Source organism: Schistocerca cancellata, chromosome 2 (assembly GCF_023864275.1).
Source record: "Schistocerca cancellata isolate TAMUIC-IGC-003103 chromosome 2, iqSchCanc2.1, whole genome shotgun sequence".
Lineage (NCBI taxonomy): Eukaryota > Metazoa > Arthropoda > Insecta > Orthoptera > Acrididae > Schistocerca > Schistocerca cancellata.
Genome location: NC_064627.1, coordinates 426146726 through 426170217, shown reverse-complemented (window position 1 = coordinate 426170217; position 23492 = coordinate 426146726). Strand labels below are relative to the sequence as shown.

The following is a 23492-nucleotide window of genomic DNA, read 5'->3' as shown; positions in this document are numbered from 1 at the left end:
AGGATGGGTCATGGGTCGTGCTTGAGGAGCTCAGTTGGTAGAGCACTTGCACAGGAAAGGCAAAGGTCCAAAGGTTGAGTCCTGGAGTCCTGCTCTGGCACACAATTTTAATCTGGCAGTAAGTTTCATATCACCACACACTTCGCTGCAGAGTGAAAATTTCATTCTAAGAGCAACATGCATGCCTCTAGGAAAAATACAACAACGTCGCTCAAGAATGTATTCATACACATCAAAAATAAATTGATGATTCATCTGCTTATCATTCTTGTGTCACTTACTGTTAGTAACTCGTATCAGGTGTATCTAAGATTAGTGCCATAATAGTGGAGGGGCATTAATGGGAGGGACTTGCTCCAGAATCCCTGTCACTAATGCTTCCCATCAGGTGCAGTTATTGAAACAAAAATATCAATTTTTGCTATGGATATTGTACCAAATGTAATGTCCATTTGTGAAAATTGATATTCTTATGTATTTTTTAATTTATTTTTAAAAATAAAGGAAAATATGCAAGTACACACTCCTATCATTTCAGCAAATGTTGAAATATTTTCTATCTGCAGAAGTTGGTGAAGTTGTCATTGGAGCCATACGCCAGTAATTACGACATGTGAATCACTCGTTCACCATGCAGCTGTACCATAATCTGTGGGTCCAAATAGCTCAGTCGGCAGAGCATTAGGCTCTTACTCAAAGGAGCCTGGATTCAAGTCCCTGTCCATGCAAAAATTATAACACTTTTATAACAGTTAGTCTGGTAGTGATGGAAGCACTACAGAAAAGAGTGCAGCTAGGCATTTTCTGTCATCACATTGCTTTAAATGATAGCAGTTTCATGTGTTGAGAGAAGTTTCTGTGACCAGCAGTCATGGTCGAATGGTTGTGGTGTCTGACTAGAAATTCACTGTGGGAGTATAGGTTGTGTTGCCTGACAACAGACATTCCCTCCCTTTCAAGAACTTGTGCATGCTGAGTGTATTCACCACAACAGTGCTATAATGATTATACAATTATTGTATATCTTCAAAGAATGAGAATTCTTTAAAAAAATACAAAGCAATTTAAAATAATTATCCATTTTGTAATTTCAGTTGTACCCCTTTTAAATTTTTCATTATTCTAATTCATTTTATAACTCACTTTACCTATATTTTATTTCATTTTTATGCCATTTTATTGATATTTTCAGGTCATTCTAATGATAATTTTCCAGATATTTTAGGTTATAAAGTACGGGTCATGCAGTCACAGGTTCTTCATATTCATAAACTATATGAATTCTCACTAGGGTCAACTGCCCTCACTGCCCTCCCCCTGTATGCCCTCCCTGCAGGAATCCCTGTAGTCAAAATATAAAATGTCTTAAGTTGTTTATGGTAGGTGAAGGTGGCTTAAGCAGTGTGTACCAAAAATCTACATTAGAAGATCCTATGTTGAATTTTTGTAGCTTACTGTCATATGGTAGTATTTCATGGGGGACCTCTAGCACCCTGCATGACATCTTAATACTGCAGAAAGAAAGCTGTTACAGTAATTTTAGGTTGCCATATAAACTGTATTGTAAACCTTCATTTTCTTAATAAAAAATTACACTAGCAAACTTGTACATGAACTATGTTTTGCTGAGCAGTTCTAGGCACTTCAGTCCGGAACCATGCTGCTGCTAGGATCGAATCCTGCCTCGGGCATGGATGTGTGTGATGTCCTTAGGTTAGTTAGGTTTAAGTAGTTCTAAGTATAGGGGACTGATGACCTCAGATGTTAAGTCCCATAGTGCTTGGAGCCCGTTTTGAACTATGTTTTAATTTAAGCTATATGAATTTTCACTAGGGTCACTAGGGTTAATTTAAGCAAAGAAGAAGCTGCCAGAAGCAAAATGCAGGAAAAATGTACACAGCTACAGAAGCAATAGACACATATACATATTGTACCACAGATTATCAAAAGTAGTTAACAGGTATGAATTCATAGGGGACAAATTATTTAATAAGCTTTCACAAGCTGTAGAAGATATTCCTGAACTGGCATTCAAAATGCTATGTAACTGGTTAGCTGCCCACACCTTCTGTGACATAAAGAAATTTGTCTATACCACACTACCATAATTATAAGCATTATTATCTGTGACAGGCAGAAAATGTGCTTGCACAGAAACAGCTAAGTGTAAAAAACATGCAGTACATACCTTTTTTATACATAAAAGCCAATTTCAGAATTTTCCTTTGTGTGATATCGGCATTGTGTATACAAGATTCTTGTGCTGATTTGAAGTTCTCGATTCCCATATTTTACTGTTCGTGTTGCTTCTGCATTATTTTTCATTGATTGTATCAATACCTGTTTGTATTGTGAAATTTCGAACAGTCACAAGTGCCATGATAAACTTGTATTGCTATTGTCAATTACAGGCTTAAACTTAGCTGATCTCTTGTAAAATTTTTGAGAACAGTAGGCCCATCGTCTTTCAAAACAATCATCTTCTAATTTCATTGTTAACAGATGAGTAAAGAGATTGAAATGAAATGAATTGTACAATTACGTGAGAAATAGGTTATTTTGGAAACTTTTCAGGTGTGTACAAAACTATATTTTCATAAGTTACCAGTGTTTTGGATACATAATTAATTTTGTAGCAAATTAGCATTTGTCGTTCACAGTTCTGCTAAGGAATACATCACCCATGATTTCATTGTTTATCAACGTAAATAAATATGCATTTTTGAGAATTTTTGGAATCCACCATTGTCCTTTGCATAATCTATGAACAATTTATAGTAAATCGGTGCCGGTATTTTAGTTACCATAGCAGATATTGAAACTAACATATAGTGTTACATCTGGTAGAGCAGCTCTGCATATTATCTGCAGTTAACATAAATTAACTCAGTTTTCAAGTTTGATAACTATAATTAACCTCAAAATGTTTTAGAAAACTAGCAATTTTTCCAAAAGTTTTTCTATTGCCTTAATAGAAATCTCATTTTATGTATTTGCTTCAATTCTTGTATGGAACTAACAACTTTTTAGCTCAACACATTAAAGGATAATCAGCAAGCTTAATTTAAAGTTATTTGTTCACTGCCTTGTAATACATTGCACCAGCCAAAATGCAGCTCCACTGTGAATGCTGTTCCCGAACATGAGATGGGATGATGTTCATAAGCAGGTCAAAATCATGCTTACCACTGTCAAACACTTGGCAGCTGCTGCAAATTAGTGTGTTGAAAGAACTCCTGAGAGTCACCATCAGACATAGAAGTAACTTCGGGTGTCCCTCGGGGAAGTGTGTGTGTGTGTGTGTGTGTGTGTGTGTGTGTGTGTGTGTGTGATATAAAGGAAAAAAATTCTTTCTGATACTCTTGAAAAGTTCTTGACTGATCTCCTGCAAATTTTACATGATATTCTAACAAACATTTGGAAGAAAATATGGTACATATTTTTCTAATATACATGGTACATAAATATATACATAAAGGGAAAATATTGTTAGCAAAAATCTTTAAAAGTTCTTCACTGATTTACTTCAGTTTTTTACAGTACTGTAATAAACACTTGGACAGATATGGGGTATATATTTTTAAATGTGTAAATATATATGTATATAGAGCTAGGAAGTTCTCTTTCTTTTGTGTGTGCCTGTCAACAACTCAACACTGCTGCTTTTTGCTGTGTCGTGTCCTTTTTTCCAAAAGTATTTAAGTTCTACAAGAACTTTACAACAATATTTTTTCATAATATATAATAGAGAAAAGGAATTACCATAATTTCAAAAATGTTTGACCAATTTGCTTCAAATTTCTACATTATACACTAATAAACATTCATAAAGACTCAGGCTATGCACTTTTTTAAACAAAAATGTACAGGTTTTGTGTTAATACCAACTGCAAGAAAGAAAATACTGCACTGTGCCGCAAAAATGTGTGGTTTCGTTTTCTTTCTTGCAGACAGTTTTAACGATGATAATGGGACATCTAAGCCGTTAGACAAATTGTTTCTCCCATATTTGCTCTTTCTCCTTATTTTTAATTTCTGGCAAAAATTTTATACATAACAATCTGTTGTTTTGTTTTCTTCCTCACTATTGGTTTCACAGAAATTAAGAACGTCATATTTATGGCTTATTGGCTTATATTTAGAATACTGCTACAGGACCTGAATCACCTGAAACTTTATAATCCTACCCATTTGCAGATTAATGGCACATGAAATACTTTCATTGAAACTTCTATCCTCACAGATCCAGCAGATAGCAGATGGATAGATCACTCTCATACCCCATATACCAATGACCCCAACTGATTTTCCCCTTTATTTTTAAGAACATCAGTTACCATTGATGGTTTTGTTTGCAGTAACAATAAACAAGGCTCAAGGTCAAATAAAGGGGAGAAAGGAGATGGACAGAGAGAGAGAGAGAGAGTGGAAGAGGGGATGGAGAGGGAGGGGGAGGAGGAGAAGATGGACAAAGAAAGGTGGAAGAGGATTATAAAGACAGAGACTGGGAGGAAGGAGTTTAGGATGTATATCCCACTCCCATACATATTTAGCAATTGCAGAGCATTGCTGGGTTCACTAGTTAATTGTAATATTAAGCTCACATGTTGTACTTTTTGTTATTAATCATACTGTACTACAGATTTGTCATTTTCTGTTGTGTAATGGGTTATTGTTATTGTTATTAAAATATAATTTTACCTTTTTCCTGAAGGAAAAGTGGTGTGAGTTTCCAGTAGAAATATTACTTCATAAAAACTGCATAATGCACATTTACTTCTTTACTTCTTTGCAAAACTCTTCCTTTATGTGTCTACATATGTATCTACTGCCTCACTCTGCATACTACTGTGAAATGCAGAGCAGAGGGTACTTCCCATTACGGGTTTGTTCTCCCTTTCCATTCACATTTCGAGTGTGGGAAGAATGACTGCTTCAATATGTCTGCAAATAGTTGATCTTGTTTTCATGCTCTCTATGGAAGGAATACACAGAGGACTGTAGTATATCCCTAGATTATTCACTTAATACTGGTTCTTGAAACTTCGGGAGTTGGCTTCACCAGATAGTTGATGTCTGTCTTCAAGTGTACGAAGTAAAAAAAATCAATATAGTGACTACTTCTAGATATAGTTTTACATTTAAGAGCTGATCTTGAGTCTGGGAGCTCTTCCTCAGATCCCCCATCATTCCATGTACAAACCAGCAGTAGTAATTTCATTATGCACTTAAACATCAGAGGTCTGTCTGAAGGAATGATCAGGAAGCTTTATGATATAGAAATTTTGCTAGAAAGTGTGAAACAATCTGTGAAAGTAATATGCCTTAATGAACATTGGCTAAAATCTGAAAATATCAGTCTCTTGAATAAACTTAGAGGTTATAAACTGGCTACCAGCTTTTGTAGGACCAATGGGTATGGAGGCTCTTGCATACTATTTCATTCCATGGTAGACTATGATATCAGACAGAATTTTAGCCATCTGAATGAAGAAGGTACATTTGAAAGTTGTTGTATAGAACTTAAAGAGTATAACATATTAATTATCAACATATATCGTACCTCTGGGTACCATATAAGCTCTGTATTTTTAGGTAAGTTTGATACATTGCTACATAAATTAAAAAGTGAGAAAATGTACAAGAAAGTGGTTATATGTGCTGACTTTAACATAGATGTAAGGACTGATGACAAATTTTCTTCACACTTAAAGAACCTGGTAGCCACAAATGGGCTAAATCTCAATTTTCATCAGTATACAAGAATTACAGCAACCTCTGCAACATGTATTAACAATATTATAAGTAGCTATAATTATTATGTAAAAGAAAATTTTCTTCTAGATTTAGGAGTATCAGACCATAAAGCGCTATTTGTGTCACTACCGAAGGAAAATTCAGTGTGCACAACAAAAAGATGTAGGAATTTCAGTCAAGAAAATGTGGAAGTATTTTGCAAAAAACTAAGCCAAACCAAGTGGACAGTCAGCAAATTCACTTCCACAAGTGACAATTACAAAAACTTTTTAACTGAATTCTTTGGTATATTCAATGAAGGCTTCCCTTTTGTAACAGTGAGGACCAGGTCCCAAAAAAGTAGATCCTGGGTAACAAAAGGAATTAGAGTGTCTAGTGCTACTAAGAGGAAACTGCATATGGGGGTAAAAGTAAATTGAAGCCCTCAATTTCTTAAATATGTAAGCACATACAAAAAAACATTCAACAAAATAGTTAAACTAGCAAAACATACTGCGAATAATAACTTCATTTCAAATGCAAAAAACAAATCAAAAGCTGTTTGGTCTGTTATAAGAAGCAAAGTTGGCAGTGAGGCAGACAGAAAATGCCCTTCTAAAATAGTGATAAATGGTAGAGCTGTTACAGAACCCAGTGCCATTTGTGAATCATTCAATGACTTTTTCGTAAACTGTAACAAATTTGGTGACTGTTCACCACCAAAAACAAAGCCCAATATGACAGACAGCAATTGCCCATGTTTTAAGTTTTCTCATGTTTCCATTTCAGATGTCATCAAAATCATAATGTCCCTAAAAAATTCAAAATCTGTTGGGTGGGATGAGGTCCCCACTGAAATAATAAAAATAGTCCGTCACAGTATTGCATATCCACTCTCTTTCAAAATCAACCAATCTTTTGATGAGGGATGTTTCCCAGATCGATTAAAATAGGCAGAAGTTTGGCCCATACATAAAAAAGGCAAACAAGATGAATTGGGCAAGTATAGGCCAATCACACTGTTACCAATTTTCTCAAAAATATTTGAAAGAGCTGCATGTGATCAGATCGAAAACCACAATTCATCTAACAGCATTATCTTAGGTAATCAACATGGTTTCAGAAAAGGCCACAACACAATCCATGCAATAAAATGAATTAGTCACAAAAGTCAGCAGATGTCTTGATGATAGAATGTGTGTGTCAGGCATCTTTTGTGACCTGTCCAAAGCCTTCAATACAGTAAATCATGACCTGCTTCTCCAAAAATTGGCACGCTATGGTTTTCAAGGCAAATCTCTTAGCTGGATGTCATCATACTTGGCAAACAGAAAACAAAGAGTACTTATTAACATCAATGGCAAGAAATTTCTCTCTGGCTGGAAACACACTCAATTAGATGTTCCACAAGGCTCAATAATAGGGCAACTACTTTTTCTGTATTATATTAATGATATGCCATGTCAGGTCCAGTCTGATACTATCCTCTATGCAGATGACTCAACAGCTGTTGTCTGTTGTAAAAATGAGGTAGACCTAATTCGTCATATTGAACAAACACTTGGGGAAGTGGAGGCATGGGTCAAAAACAATAACTTGTCATTAAATTTTACAAAAACAGAAATTGTTCATTTCACCACAAAACAATCTGCACAGTCTATAAGTGAAATAAGGTATATGGACAAAAAATTAGAGACTGCAGACTGTGTCAAATTCCTTGGCTTATTAGTCAATAAAAACCTGTTATGGAGTCACCACGTGGACAACATACTGGGTCGACTGAATAGCCTTGTATATATTATGAATATCTTGTATAGTATTACTGATTTAGCTGTAAGAAAAACTGTATATAATGCATATTTTGTTTCAGTCATTAGGAGTAGCATAATTTTCTAGGGGTCTGAAAAAACAAATTTACTTAGAGCTTTTAGACTACAAAAAAGAATCATCCGAGCAATGGTGGGAACAAAACCAAAGCAACATTGTAAACCTTTATATGTAAAACTAGATCTAATGAGCATTCCAAGCATTTACATCTATGAAACTCTCACTTTCACGAAAAGAAACCCACAACTTTTTGAGGGCAACTTCTTCTTGCATCAATATGATACTAGATATAGAACGAGCTACATGTCACCTACCCACCATTTAAAATCATATGAAAAAACCCCATACTATATGGGCATGAAATTTGTAAATAAATTATGGAAAGATATGGATGACCCAAATGTAAAAGGTACCGAAAGAGACCTGGAGAAATATCTGAAAGATAAATGTTACTATGGTGTAGAAGATTTCTTGAATGGCAACAATGCATTATAATTGTAATTAAAATAGCTCTTTGAAGATGTTACACCATACGCATTACTAGTTTATTGTCTATTTTTAGTATTATTTTATATAACGTAAAACTGACATCACCTATGTCACAATCTTTGATTGTATAAGGCATGTTATGTGATAATAAAAATTGAACTGAATTGAGCACACATTAGAATGTAGTGACTGTAGAGTATCTTTTGGTGTTACTATGTGATCTGATACCCAAAGTTGTTTAGACAAGATATTCTGGATGCTCCCACCTTGGAAACAGCCTGTTTGGATTCTTGTGGTGGAAGAAATTTTCATCAAAGTCATTAGACAGTAAGGAGAGCAAAGCTTGTGTCTAAAGTTTCTGTTCATAATACTACGTGCTAAAGTCTTGGATTAAATTACTGATCACTCCAATGGCTTATGTAATGAGTGCACATATCATTGTTTCTTAATACACATCCTGAAAGATGGGTTTTTAGTAATAGTTTGAAGTCAGTGAAAAACTGTGAAATGTGGTATTTAGATATCGGTATGGTACATTATTATATTTGAAGGCTGAATCAAGTGCTTCATGATGTGACATATACAGATAATGTGCTCAGATCAGTTGTGCTGATGTGAGTAATGTCATAATTGCTGTTTGAGTTAGGATGATCTTTATGTATAACACATTAATTTCGCTGATACATTATTTTTCATTAATACATTATACTTTATTTCTCATTAATATAATATTCTATCATATGAAGATCTAAAATGTGTTATTGGCAGCCCTATTTGAATACAGTTAAAAGAAGCAGTGTACATAATTTAAAACATTTCTAATATCTCTCATAGTCAGATTAATTCTTAAAGTGTGTGGCTAATGAATGCAGAAAATTTTACTTTGACCAATTCTGGAGAATTTGTAACATAAAATGCTGATTGACAACATACTGTTGGACTCTTTTAGAAAGCATTAATTTACAGAGAAATATGCCCCTCTATTGATACTGACCTATCTGTCAGTGCTGTGCCCTTGGAGGCCAGCTGCACTTTCTTAACCTGTCAGATCACCTGCTCTTACCTCCAGTACAAATATCAGTATGCTGCACTCCAACGTGCGAATTCTGCCTAATTAAGTTTGGAACACAACAACATTTGGGGAATATTACCACACCTATAACTAAAGAGAAATTAATTCTGGTAAGAATTGGTAATATTATTAAGGCCCAGTGTCCCCAAAGTGAGTGAGTGTGCATTCATACTGATACAAAATCAAAGATAGCACTTATGAAGATTCACAGAACTTGTTCAGACATGAATATGTTGATGCCAGTGGTACAGAGGTCACATGTAAAACTTCACACTCATAATAATTTACTCTTTATAAATGCCTCAACACAGCTAATCTATGTTGGGGAGATGCCATTAACGCTCTTTGCCATGTAGGGCTTATCACACCTTGCCAGGATAGTTTGGAAAGCTGGAAATAATTAATTAGATGTTCTCCAAAGTGACCAGTTCAATTAATTCAATTAAATTATGAGCCACAACCAAAAGATCATCATCAACAACAATATCATAGCACTTGAGTAGCTAACAGCTTACCAATACACTATGCCCATTCCACCTTCATACTCAGAAGTGATGGGCCACACATGTCATAAGCCTTGCTCATTAACTACCCATGTCTAAGTTCAGCAGTTTGTCACCAGTACAAATATATTTACAACATATTCATAACATCCATTGCTTATATGACTTTAAGCAGACCATGTCAGTAGCACATTATGAGCATTACCAGATCTTACTGTGCATTCCTGATGGAGTAACACTTGGCACACATATGTCCGGTCCCCTCTGCACACCATGTCTCTCCTAACAATGGTGTGTCACCCCTCTGCTACTGATCCTTGGTGGCAGTGATCTCAGACATTACAATTTGCCAAATATTAACTTTGCTATGATATTCTGACCTAGAGGCAAACTCTAAATGTTACTTTAATACATACTGTGATTGCTCTACATGCTCCACAGTAAAAAGTAAGATGGATAATATTTCCTTTGGGCTGGGTATGCTGATGGACTCAACCATAGTAACCAAAGTGGAGAGGTGCACCACCCTTGAAACTACATCCTAACTTTTACTTCGGATTCCTTTTAAATATCCCTGCACCTGTACCTCCACTTTCCAGATCCCTATGGCTTAGCCTGCCGTCTTGAGGCTGCCAGCCATGCCTGCTACTGAACATACTATCTGGCTTCCTCATGCTCCAGCTGCTGCTGAGTAACTTCTTGAATTAAAACTCATATATCTCCACAATATATACTCCAATTGCTGTACTGTTTTCACCATTCTTAGTGTAGTAAAATGCTGCATCAGTTAACATGTTTTCCAGCCAATTACTTTTATGAATTATTATCCTTAATTAATTTATTCATTTAATTATCAGCCTGAGCATCAGCAGTGTTATGACAGCACAGTGCCATGACTCATATTCATTATGGAACATTGATAGATATTTGCACAATTTCTATTGTGTGTCCTTGTAATGCAGGGAGCTGTTCCAAGTCTGGGCTGGATTAGCTGTCATTATAAAGACTTATATACTGGCATAATAAATTCTAAATGTATTTCTCTCATTAAATTTTTCTTATACATGATGCTACAAATTTTCCACATCATTTATTTAAAATTCTCGCCTTTAACAACATCATCAGTGTATCTGAATGTAAGATAGTGGAAATCAACTTACCTAATGAGTCTGAAAGAGAAAACTATTACAAAAACGGAACACTGGCATGTTCAGCACTGTGAAAGAAGATACCAGTAATATATACATTAAAAGTACTAAAAGTGATTAAGATATTAAAGCTAATGTACAAGTAAGTAATGGTATAGCTTGTGGGCAAATATACAAAAGACCTTGCTTATACATAGTCTCATTGTCTTTTTGACAGTGCAGGCAATGTTAATCACAAAATAGTAGCAATGATTTGATACTGTATCATTGGCAATTTTTCTTGGTGATGCTTAAATAAGAAATTATTGTGTTATGTTGTCTTATGTTCACAATGTTGACAAGCTTTTGGAGTAGGGTATTTTATGGAAGGCATAGATTATATGTATCAATGAGTTGCCATTCTGTGACTCACTCCCACTTTATCATTTTACTCTGAGTAATATATCCAGCATTTATGTATTTGTGAATCGGGATATAAATCTAGAAAATATTTGCTCCTGTATTTATTAATACCATAAAATCAGAACAATTAGTTTTGTAATGATTTTGTTTTAATCCTTTTCCGTGTTCTCTGCTGCAGTATACATGGACGTTGACAGCTCTAACGGTCCATTTCAGCTGTCAGTATCACAAGGTGGAGGAAACTTTCCACGGCGATTCAAGATAAAAGTAACTCAATTAAGACCAGGAGACCGTCTGGAGAGCCCACGAAACTGCCTTCAGTATTATGTTGGTGTCAGAGGGTCTTTCCACAGTTTCAATTATGAGGGACCAAATGCTGGGTATTTGGTAAGGTTTCCACTGTTTTAAGAATCTGTATAGACGTAAGAAAAGGCTTATTACAGATAAAAAAAAGTCATTCCTACAACATATATGAATTAATTTGCATGTTAGCATTATCAAGGTCCTGTGAAGGTGTCATGAAAGACCTCAAAACATGCAGGTATAAAGAGTTACATTTGACAGAGGTTAGTGGTGGAAGGTCTGTGAATGAAAAACATATTATTTCTCATCAAGAAACTACAGGGAGAAGGCAAAGATATAGAAACACCAAAAACACAACTAATTACCAGGCCTAATATGATGAAGGAAACTCATTGGCATGCAGAACGGCTTTCACTAATCTTGGAATGGATAAATATGCATCCTGTATGGTTTCCAAGGCAATCTTGTACCATTCTTCCTGCAAAATAGTGACAAGTTCAGTTAACGATGACGAATGTGAATAGCAATCTCTCCAAAGTAGGTCACAAAAGCTCAATAATATTAAAGATCTGATGACTGTGGTGGCCAGGGGAGATGTGACAATTCATCCTTGCGCTTGCAAAACCAGTCCTGCATGATGTAAGCTGGGGCCTTGTTATCTTGGAACATAGCATAACCATTGGTGAACAACATTGTACCATGGGATGGACCTAATCAGCCAAAATGACCCCATAATCCTTGGCAGTCATGCAGTCTTGCAGAGTAACCATGGGGCCTGTGGAATACCACAAAATGGCTGCTTAAATCATCATCCACTCTTGGAACATTATGTCAGCCAGAAATTGGAAACAGTGTGAAACAAGACTCATCCAACCTAATGACTCACTCCTGTTGCTCTATAGTCCAGGTTTTATGGCTCTGGTTTGTGTTACCTGGTTATGGGCAATAGGAGCTAATTACTGTAATTATTTAATATAACTAAGGGAGCAGCAGCTTTTTACAAAGTAGTTGCACTCCTAATTTAGTTATGTTACATTCACCTAATATAAGCACAAACACTACTAAACAGCATACGATAGTTTATTGTCGTTAGGTAATGTCCAAGATCACTTGCAAGTGATATACACCGAGTTGGAAAGAGTCATAGGATACCTCCTGATATTGTGTCGGACCTCCTTTTGCCTGGCATAGTACATGTCAAGGACTCAACAAGTCATTGAAAGTCTATTGCAGAAATATTGAGCCATGCTGCCTCTACATTTGTCCATAATTGTGAAAGTGTTGCTGGTGCAGGATTTTGTGTACAAACTGACATCTTGAGTATGTCCCATAAATGTTCAATGAGATTCATGTTATGCAATCTGGGAGGCCAAATAGTTTGCTCAAATTGTTCAGAATGAAGTCCATGAATGGTTGCAAATGGTCTCCAAGTAGCTGAACATAACCATTTCCAGTCCTTGATCAGTTTGGTTGGAGCAGAGAACCCAGTCTGTTCCATGTAAACACAGCACACATCATTATGGAGTCACCACCAGAAGAAGCTATGCAGGGAATCTCATGCTGTTAGCAAAGGCACTCACATTGGTCATCTGCTGATATAGCCCATTAATGCCAAATTGCACTGTAATGTCTTAAAGGATACATTCATCACAAATCCAACATTGATGTCTGTGGTTATTCCACATAGTGTCACTTGTGTATTAGTACTGACAACTCCATGCAAACACTGCTTTTCTCAGTCACTAAGTGAAGGGCATCAGCCATTGCATTGTCTGTGGTGAGAAATAATGTCTGAAATTTGGTATTCTTGACACACTCTTGACACTGTGGATCTTGGAATACTGAGTTCCCTAACAATTTGTGAAATGGAATGTCCCATGCACCTAACTCCAACTACCATTCTGTGTTCAAAATCTGTTAATACCTATCATGTGGCTGTAATCACATTGGAATCATTTTCACATGATTGACTTGAGTACAAATGACAACTCTGCCAATGCAATGCCCCTTTATAGCTTGTGTACACAATGCTATGACCATCTGTATATGTGTTTATTGCTATCCCATTACTTTTGTCATAGTAGTGTACATTGAGCATGCTACTCTCATGGCATGAGATGTTGCCTTTGTTTACAGCACTGACAGCAACAACGATCGAACACAAGACTGTTGTAGTGCCAGATATCCTTTCATTTACAGCGTTAACAACAACAACAAAAGATGTCCAAAAAATACTTATTTTAAATTTAACTTACCTTACTCATGATGCAGATCTTCATCACTGACAATTCTGTGCTTGTACACAGCCAGGAGCAATCCTGGTTTGCCATAGCATGGGTTCACTCTGACTATATCTTTCACCATGTTTGACACATGTCTACCCATGATATCCACACAATTCCTTAAAATTGTGATTTGGCACTAAATGAAGTCTAAACCACTTTCCACAGTACAGTCTCAGAACTAATTTCTGCCAGGTAAGAGTAGTGCATGCAATACCTAAAATCATAATTTTGAACTAAATAAAGTCTGAACAATTTTTATAGTCTTGGAATTAACTCCTGCCAGCTTAAGAAGAGTGCAAGTCAACACAGAACCAACTTCATTCACTCATATGTAGAGCACTACTGACAAGGTTCACTATTATAAGATGTTGTGTTATCAAAACTGTAAACAGAAGCAATAACTAATCAATATCTGCTGCGATGACAGTTGCACACTCAATATTTATCCCTTGCAAGTGATCTTGGAAATTACCTGGTGACACAGGGTACCAGTACATATTAAGTCCAAAGTATTGTTTCTGTTTCATTAATGTATACTTTGAATTATCCCACATATGTTTAAGTTCATTTTTTAATGGGAAGTACATAACACAGCAAATGGGTGAATGAATGAATGAATAAACATGGTAATGGACATTGGGATCTGTGCTCGTCACTCCTCTTAATTCTCATTAGGGTGTAATTAAAAGCACTCCTGCTGGATCTTAATAATCATGTTGTGGACTATAAGTACACTCCTGGAAATTGAAATAAGAACACCGTGAATTCATTGTCCCAGGAAGGGGAAACTTTATTGACACATTCCTGGGGTCAGATACATCACATGATCACACTGACAGAACCACAGGCACATAGACACAGGCAACAGAGCATGCACAATGTCGGCACTAGTACAGTGTATATCCACCTTCCGCAGCAATGCAGGCTGCTATTCTCCCATGGAGACGATCGTAGAGATGCTGGATGTAGTCCTGTGGAACGGCTTGCCATGCCATTTCCACCTGGCGCCTCAGTTGGACCAGCGTTCGTGCTGGACGTGCAGACCGTGTGAGACGACACTTCATCCAGCCCCAAACATGCTCAATGGGGGACAGATCCGGAGATCTTGCTGGCCAGGGTAGTTGACTTACACCTTCTAGAGCACGTTGGGTGGCACGGGATACATGCGGACGTGCATTGTCCTGTTGGAACAGCAAGTTCCCTTGCCGGTCTAGGAATGGTAGAACGATGGGTTCGATGACGGTTTGGATGTACCGTGCACTATTCAGTGTCCCCTCGACGATCACCAGTGGTGTACGGCCAGTGTAGGAGATCGCTCCCCACACCATGATGCCGGGTGTTGCCCCTGTGTGCCTCGGTCGTATGCAGTCCTGATTGTGGCGCTCACCTGCACGGCGCCAAACACGCATACGACCATCATTGGCACCAAGGCAGAAGCGACTCTCATCGCTGAAGACGACACGTCTCCATTCGTCCCTCCATTCACGCCTGTCGCGACACCACTGGAGGCGGGCTGCACGATGTTGGGGCGTGAGCGGAAGACGGCCTAACGATGTGCGGGACCGTAGCCCAGCTTCATGGAGACGGTTGCGAATGGTCCTCGCCGATACCCCAGGAGCAACAGTGTCCCTAATTTGCTGGGAAGTGGCGGTGCGGTCCCCTACGGCACTGCATAGGATCCTACGGTCTTGGCGTGCATCCGTGTGTCGCTGCGGTCCGGTCCCAGGTCGACGGGCACGTGCACCTTCCGCCGACCACTGGCGACAACATTATTGTACTGTGGAGACCTCACGCCCCACGTGTTGAGCAATTCGGCGGTACGTCCACCCGGCCTCCCGCATGCCCACTATACGCCCTCGCTCAATGTCCGTCAACTGCACATACGGTTCACGTCCACGCTGTCGCGGCATGCTACCAGTGTTAAAGACTGCGATGGAGCTCCGTATGCCACGGCAAACTGGCTGACACTGACGGCGGCGGTGCACAAATGCTGCGCAGCTAGCGCCATTCGACGGCCAACACCGCGGTTCCTGGTGTGTCCGCTGTGCCGTGCGTGTGATCATTGCTTGTACAGCCCTCTCGCAGTGTCCGGAGCAAGTATGGTGGGTCTGACACACCGGTGTCAATGTGTTCTTTTTTCCATTTCCAGGAGTGTACATTCAGCTTAACAGCTCATTTAGAACTTAAACAGCTAATTGCCAACTTGTTATTTTTGTTTTTAATTGTTCAGTGTACATACTTAAATATGAAAGATGCCATTAATGGTGTATGCATCATAATTTACTTATGTTTCAATATCCATAAATGTAAATAGCCCCAAAACATGTCAAAGTTCTATTTGCAATATACAGATACATGGTCCAGTCACATTAATGTGATCACCTGTCAAAAACTTGAATAACCACCTTTTGCAGCACAGATGTGCAGGAAGAGAGTCAGTGAGGTCCTGGAAGGTACTGACAGGGTTATGGAGCCATGCTGACTCCACAGTACCGTGGCCAACTGCACTAGATTTCTCAATTCATGATCAGGGCACGAACTACAAAATCAAGGTGGCCCCACAGATTATCAATTGGGTTTGGTGGCCACTGGAGTAGAGTCAGTTCAGGCTGCTGCACTTCAAATCATGATGATACACTGCCGGCTGTGTGACATGTTGCATTGGCCTGCTGGCAGGTGCTAATGTACTGAGGAGAAAAAAAAACTGTATGTTGGGGTGCACATGGTCCCCAAGAATAGATACATACATACCATTGTGCCCTCCAAAATGTTCAGATCATCTGGGGAATGCCATGAAAACATTTCTCAGTTGATAATGCTGGACCTATCCAATGATTGCTCATACAACCCAATGGCTATCAGTCCACAGAAGAATAAAATGTGATTCATCTGTAAAAGCCACCTGTTGCCACTCAGTGAATGTCAAATTATGATACTGGTGTGCAAATTCCAGCATTCATTGCCAATGAACAACAGTCACCGTGGGTGTCTGGACCAGGTGCCGGCTGTGGAGGCCCATAAACAGCAATGTTTGCTGATCAGCGATTGAAGTGATACTGTTGGTAGCTCCTTGGTTCATCTGAGTAGTCAGTTGCTCAACAGCTGTATGTCTGTCTGCCCATATGCATCACCACAGCCACCTTTCACCCCTGTCATCTATGGCCTATGGTGTAACTCAGTTGCCTCAGTGCAGGTTTTGGATGGCGCCATTTTCCTATCCGTGGTATGCCTTACCCAAAGCGACACAGCCATTTCAAAAACACTTCCATCCTTGGCCCAATAACCAATGATCATGGCGTCTTGGACATCAGATAGGTCACTCTGATTCCACATTACCTCAACAGCTGCACTGTTTTCTGTGTCCTCCCTACACACTTTGTATACCCCCCACTGCTAGTGCTGCATCTTGCAGTCTGTGAGTGGTTACTTCAAGGAGACATCAAACATAGGTGATGGTCACATTAATGTCACTGGACCATGTAGTAAAATGAGTATGTAGTGTTGAACTTAATTATTAGCTGTACTGCATATTATGCTATTTAAATCTATGATATAGTTTAAAATCAAACCATTTTGAAACAATGATATAACTAAACAGCTGTTTTTAAATTGTTGTTTGCTTGGATTTACATTATCTTACATATTTAATTATAAGCAATTAACAGAATTAATAAATTTGCAGAACAACTTAAACTATGCTATCTGTATACGCAAGGAAGCAGGCTACTGTAGCATAACATACACAAATGAAGATGTGTTCCAGCTAGTCAATGTGGATGAGGGTAAGTGTGATGGATTTGAAAATTAATACTGTAGTTGCTTCATTTGGCTTAACTATTATGTATAGTACTTATTGGAAAGATATTTCATTTACTAAAAGTTTCACAAACAAACAAAAGGGACCTGTCACACCCATTAGAATAAACCCTGCAAACAGTTCATTCTTATCACAATAATTCAGTAGTCTTTTCAGCAAATCCAAATTCCTACTTTAGGTTAGAAAAATTGATTATGTTTGTTTGTGAGTCTGTTCTAGTTTGGTTAATTATATTAAAATGGAATGATATACCTTTATGTAGTAAACATTAGTCTTCTCACCTGTAATTTTATCGCTGAAGCAGGATAGTTAACATATTGAACAACTTCTTAAGTATAGACATGTACTATACTACAATTAAGACAATTACTGAAGCCAATATAAAAACCAAACTCCATTGATAGCTTTGGGTTAAGAAACGTAAACTGATTTTTCTTATCTTCCAGAATAGCTAATGAGGAACATATAAGCGATTGAGTCAAGCTATTCAATAGGTGTCACAAATATTGGAATCAAGGGGTAGGGGAATGCCTTTTTGTCTTACAGTGATCACAGACAAGACAGTTAAATGAAATTAAGTTCAGTTTTCTGGATTCCATAAGACAGTCACTGCCACAGTTCATAAAGCATGGTTGTAGTTCATAAATTTTACTGGACAGTAAGAATATTACAATAAGGATAAATAAAGGATAAACTGCTATGGTATAGTTATATAGTAATTTCTAACAAGAACATCTATCCCCACCTTTGAAGCTCACTGGACACACTTACAACAGTTCACGATCGAGATTATTGAGATGCTGCTGCCGCTCCTCTCATATATATCACTTGTTGACAGCATAACTGCTGGCATCAGTGAAACATGTGACAATCAATTCCATTTATATCTGGTCAAGAGTATTCCATTTTATTCTGTTTCAACTGCCTACTTCACTGTGTCCAACAGGGGGCAATATAAAAATCCTTCCATTCACACCTTATTAGACTAACTCTGCAGATTTAACCTAGTTAACTTCTTTACTGATACAACAGATGGAGATCCAACAGTCCCTCCTGGTCAAGCTGGTGCTGGTGCAGTCAGCTGCACTGATGATTACATAATTGTGACAGGCTTGGGTCTTCGATTATGTGGGGATCGCCTCAATGATGCATCTGTGAATATTGACTTCACACAGGATGCTCCAGTCACAGGTAAAATACACCTTTCCTCAATACAGCTTCAACAGCTACAGTTTTGTAGCATCACTTATATACTTAAAAAAAATAGCTTTCTTACTTAACACATGTAGGCGTAACCAGATAAAGTATATTGCATTTATGTAAGTCAAAGAGCTTTTAATGAAGTAACTCTGTAAATCATGGGATTTTGTCATATATATAAAAATATGGATCATCAAATTGACACGGTGATAGAGCTACCCTTTTTTTCTATTTTAATGTTGTTACAGACAAAAACACTTTGTTTATGAAAAGAATATTCAAACTGAAGTTGCACATTATTTTCACTTATAGTTACCATTTTTATTTGTGATTGGATTCATTTTTGTATAAGTACACACTAGAAATTAACATTTTAGTCTGATAGTGTGGCTTGGTGGCTCAGAGATCCTAAGGCTTCAGCTTTGATCCTCAATCAGTCTTAGGATTTTTATCTGTCACATATCAGTTCTTTCACATATGGCAGTGTTAATTGATGGCGAAAAAGTTGAGCTACACCATGGTTTAGAATCCATATTGAGCTGTAGGTCCCCCTAAAAATGGCTGGGTTCAAATATCAGAGGACTACAATAACATACTACTTCCAACAATACCATGCCTAGAAAAGCACTATGGTGTTCAAAGCATTCTTCAGCAAGATGACAGCTTTACTTACATTACTTGTATGTCTGGATGAACAGACATTTCAGACATAGACAGACAACTGAAATTGCTCCAAAATAAATTCACTAAATGTGAATAACTTGACTTCTACTGTGGTAGGTATAGATGTACTACGTAAGATATGAAAATTTGTGTCAAACCATGACTTGAACCTAGATTTCCCACTTATCGCGAGCCACAGTCTTAACAATTAGACTAGCCATGCATGCCTCCCACACTGACTGAAACTTCCATATGTCACATTGTCTACATACTTATACTACAGTCTTCCACATTCATCACCAAATGCTTGCAGCTATACTCTGGGTTCATATTTAGCCAATTTATTTTGAAGTAATTTCAGTTGGCAGTCCATCGTTAAAAATGACTGTTCACCCAGACATGCAAGTAAATACTACATGCTGAGGCATCAAAAGACGATAAGATCATAGGTCTTGATACCACATAGTCTCATTCTCACTGGTGTGGGAATACAGAGTACAGCTGTGAACTTTTAGTGATGAATGCAGGAGACAATGGTATAAGGATGTAGACACGTATGGAAGTTCTACATCTGTATCTACATGTATACACCACTAGCCACCAAGCGGTGTGTGGCGGAGGGCACAATTTGTGCCAAAGTCATATTTCCACCCCTCTGTCCCACTCGTGGATCGCACTAGGAAAAAATGACTGTCTGAACGCCTCAGTACGAGCTCTAGTTTCCCTTATCTCTGAATGGTGGTCATTGTGCAATTTGGAAGTTGGTGGTAATAATATATCCTCTACATCCTCGGTGAAGATCAGATTTTGGAATTTAGTGAGCAGCCCCTTCCGTTTAGCGTGCTGTCTATCTGAAAGTGTGTCCCACTTCAAACTTCCTATGAGATTTGTAATGCTCTCGCAATTGCTTAATGTACCAGTCATGGATCTTGCCGCTCTTCTTTGGAACTTCTCAATCTCTTGAATCAGACCCAACCCGTAATGGTCCGATACAGACGAACAGTACTCTAAGACTGGATGAACTAATGTATTGTAAGCTATTTCCTTCGTTGAAGGACTGCATTGCTTCAGGATTCTACCAATAAACCGCAATCTAGAGTTTGCCTTACCAGTTAATTGTGTAATCAAATCATTCCATTTGAGATCATTTCGAATAGTCACACCCAAATACTTGACGGATGTTACCGCTTCCAAAGACTGAAAATTTATTTTGTACTCGTACATCCTGCAAAGAAAATCAATCTCATTACTTTATTGTTGCACCTCGTATTACACTGCCCTGGGGTACACCTGAAGTTATTCTTGTTTCTGTTGACGTCACCCCATTCAGGACAACATACTGCTCCCTGTCTGTTAGAGAACTTTCTATCCAACCACATACGTCATCAGATAGACTGTAAGCATGCACTTTTTGCAGCAAGTGACAGTGCGGAACTGAGTTGAACCCCTTTTGAAACTCGAGAAGTATGGTATTAACCTCTGAACCAGTATCTGGAGCCTGTTGTATATCATGCACAAAGATGTTTCTCGCATGACTGCTGTTTCCTAAAACTGTGCTGGTTTCTGCAGCTTCTCAAAGTCTAGAAAGGTCATTATGTCTGAACACCAAATATGTTCCATGATTTTACAACAAATCGCTGTCAGTGAAATTGGCCAGTAATTATGTGCATCCGATTTTCTACCCTTTTTATAGATTGCTATGACCTGGGCCTTCTTCCAGTCCTGTGGAACTTCCTGCTGTTCCAATGCTCTCTGATAGATGATAGATAAGAATGGTGCTATATTTGTAGCATAGTCAGCGTACAATCTTACGGGGTTACTGTCTGGGCCAGATGCCTTCCAGGCGTCTAAGGATCTTAACTGTTTTACAATCCCAGAGTCATTGCAGAAGGAATGCATGGATAGCTTAATGGTTAAGGTGACCACTCATGATAAGTGAGAAATCCGGGTTTGAGTTCCAGTCTAGTACAAATTTTCATATGTTACCAATAGGTAGAACATCTATACCTTCCACAGCTGAAGCCAAGATATTTACATTTAGAAAATATATTTCTAAGCTACTTACTTTAATCATGAGTTCTGAACACAAATGTGTTGTTTCAGATTTCTTGCATGTGACACACAAGTCAGTTATGTTGTTCTTGCAATTTGATGCTTTGCTTTGCTGTCTTCGTTTCTTATTTGCTTGTCAATCTGATGTTTATAGGGAATTGTTTTAGTACTCATTTTTCACATGTACATGTTGTAGTTCTTTGCTGAAATGCTGCAGAAACTGCTTATGGCTAATATGATTTTTTGTAATTGCTCTGTAAAGAATACATGCAGAGTGGGGGAAAAAAAAAAAAAAAAACCAGCAACTGCATCCAGGACATAATTTTTTTTAAATAAGTGAAGGTTAAATGCAAAAAAAACTATGTGCAAAAATCAAATGTAGAAACTTATGGAGTAAAGCCATCTGACAAAAATTGGGTGCAACTATAAGTAAACCAAGACATGTGTACACAAACAATTATTGCACGTCACTGGAAAATAATGACCAAAAGCATGCAAACAAATTCAACTTATCTCAAAGTAATCTCAAAACACCAGACAAAGTGAAAAGAGAAGTGTCACATTCTCAACTAAATTTATTAAATGAAACCAATATTGTGTGCACAAACAGATTCAGTGTGCTATCAGCAACAATGAATGTACTAAGAGATGACAGTATGCAATAAAAAGTTTCGAAACTGGAAACAACAAACAATAACAGTCAATGTGTAAAACAAGATGCTAGTATGATTTATTTGCTTTTGATAGCCATGGAAAAGTATTGGCAGGTATTAGGAATGAAAAACTAATAAATAAAAGTGTTCTTGGATTTGTGAAACAAGTTGCTCCACTGTGAGAAGTTACTCAGTACATTGACATGTACATTAACCAAGGAAGTTCTAAGTCTTGCAGTATTTTAGCTGGAGCAAACAATGTCTACAAAAATGAGGTAAAGTTTGGTTTGCAGTCTTTAAGGGAAGTATTTTAAAAGGTTATGGACATGAAAGTATTTGTAATATGCCTGCCTGTGAAACATGACCTCTTAAAAACATTGTGTGTAAACACATAAATAGAAACACCCAACTGAAAGTCTGGGAAAATATGCAAGCTTTTCAGCAATGTAACATGTATTAATATAGACAGCAAAAAAAGGTGTGTTTGTGTGTTGGGGTTTATGGGCGCTCAACACCGAGGTCATCAGTGCCCGCAAAAAAAGGGAAGAGTCCAGTACTCACAGAATACATAGAAACAGGAAAGGCAAAGCAACAATGTGCGATATAACACTGAAACAATTACATTAAAATTGGCCAGGGTTATTGCAACCTCCAATTATAACAGCAGCAATGGAATAATCAGTTTCATTTGAAGAACCAAATACTCCAGTGATTCTAGACAGAGCTGAAGTAGAAAGAAGATAATCTCCATCATGTTTAGTTGCAGTGCCACAAAGTACAACTACAAAAATCACAGGTGAAACAGCTTGTCACTACACATCAACTTGCCCCACACACATAAGGAAAAAACCACAATGTTTTTGTGCCAAGTGACTGCAGAAAAATGTTAAATTCTTCTTGTAAAACATTTCTTTGGAAAGAAATCTACAATTGTAAAAGTGTCATGGGTAATATGTCATGTGCAGCTGCTAAACACAATGCAGGCCTTAGCAGTGAAGTAACTAAGCCATTTTCAAAATTTGTATTCCTTTACCAAAATGTGCAGTCCCTGTCAAATAAAATTAGTGAGATGGAAATATTGTTTTCAGATGAACAGAAAGAAGTGTTGGTTATATGTAGGGCTCAGATTTTAATTACCTAAAAAACAGTGAAATATGCAAGCATTTATTACCTAAAACTTACATAAATGTGACCTTAAAAAATAAAATGACTTAATAGAAGTTAATTTAAAGCATTCTTGTTTGTTTATTTAATTTTTTATTCACCATAAAGTAATACAAAATTCACTTCAAAATATTGTAAGTATACTTCTTTCTTTCAGTAGGGTTTGTGGCTAATTTGC

The 23492-nt window shown here is 37.6% G+C and overlaps 1 protein-coding gene across 1 annotated transcript in view; it reads left to right on the top strand.

Moving 5' to 3' along the window:
- LOC126154588 (uncharacterized) overlaps positions 1 to 23492 on the top strand; it is a 114051-nt gene that overhangs the window by 75032 nt on the left and 15527 nt on the right. The window contains exons 5-7 of the mRNA XM_049916160.1: positions 11356 to 11564; positions 17448 to 17547; positions 18615 to 18773. Coding sequence (XP_049772117.1) covers positions 11356 to 11564; positions 17448 to 17547; positions 18615 to 18773 — 468 coding nt within the window. The remainder of the gene's footprint in view (positions 1 to 11355; positions 11565 to 17447; positions 17548 to 18614; positions 18774 to 23492) is intronic.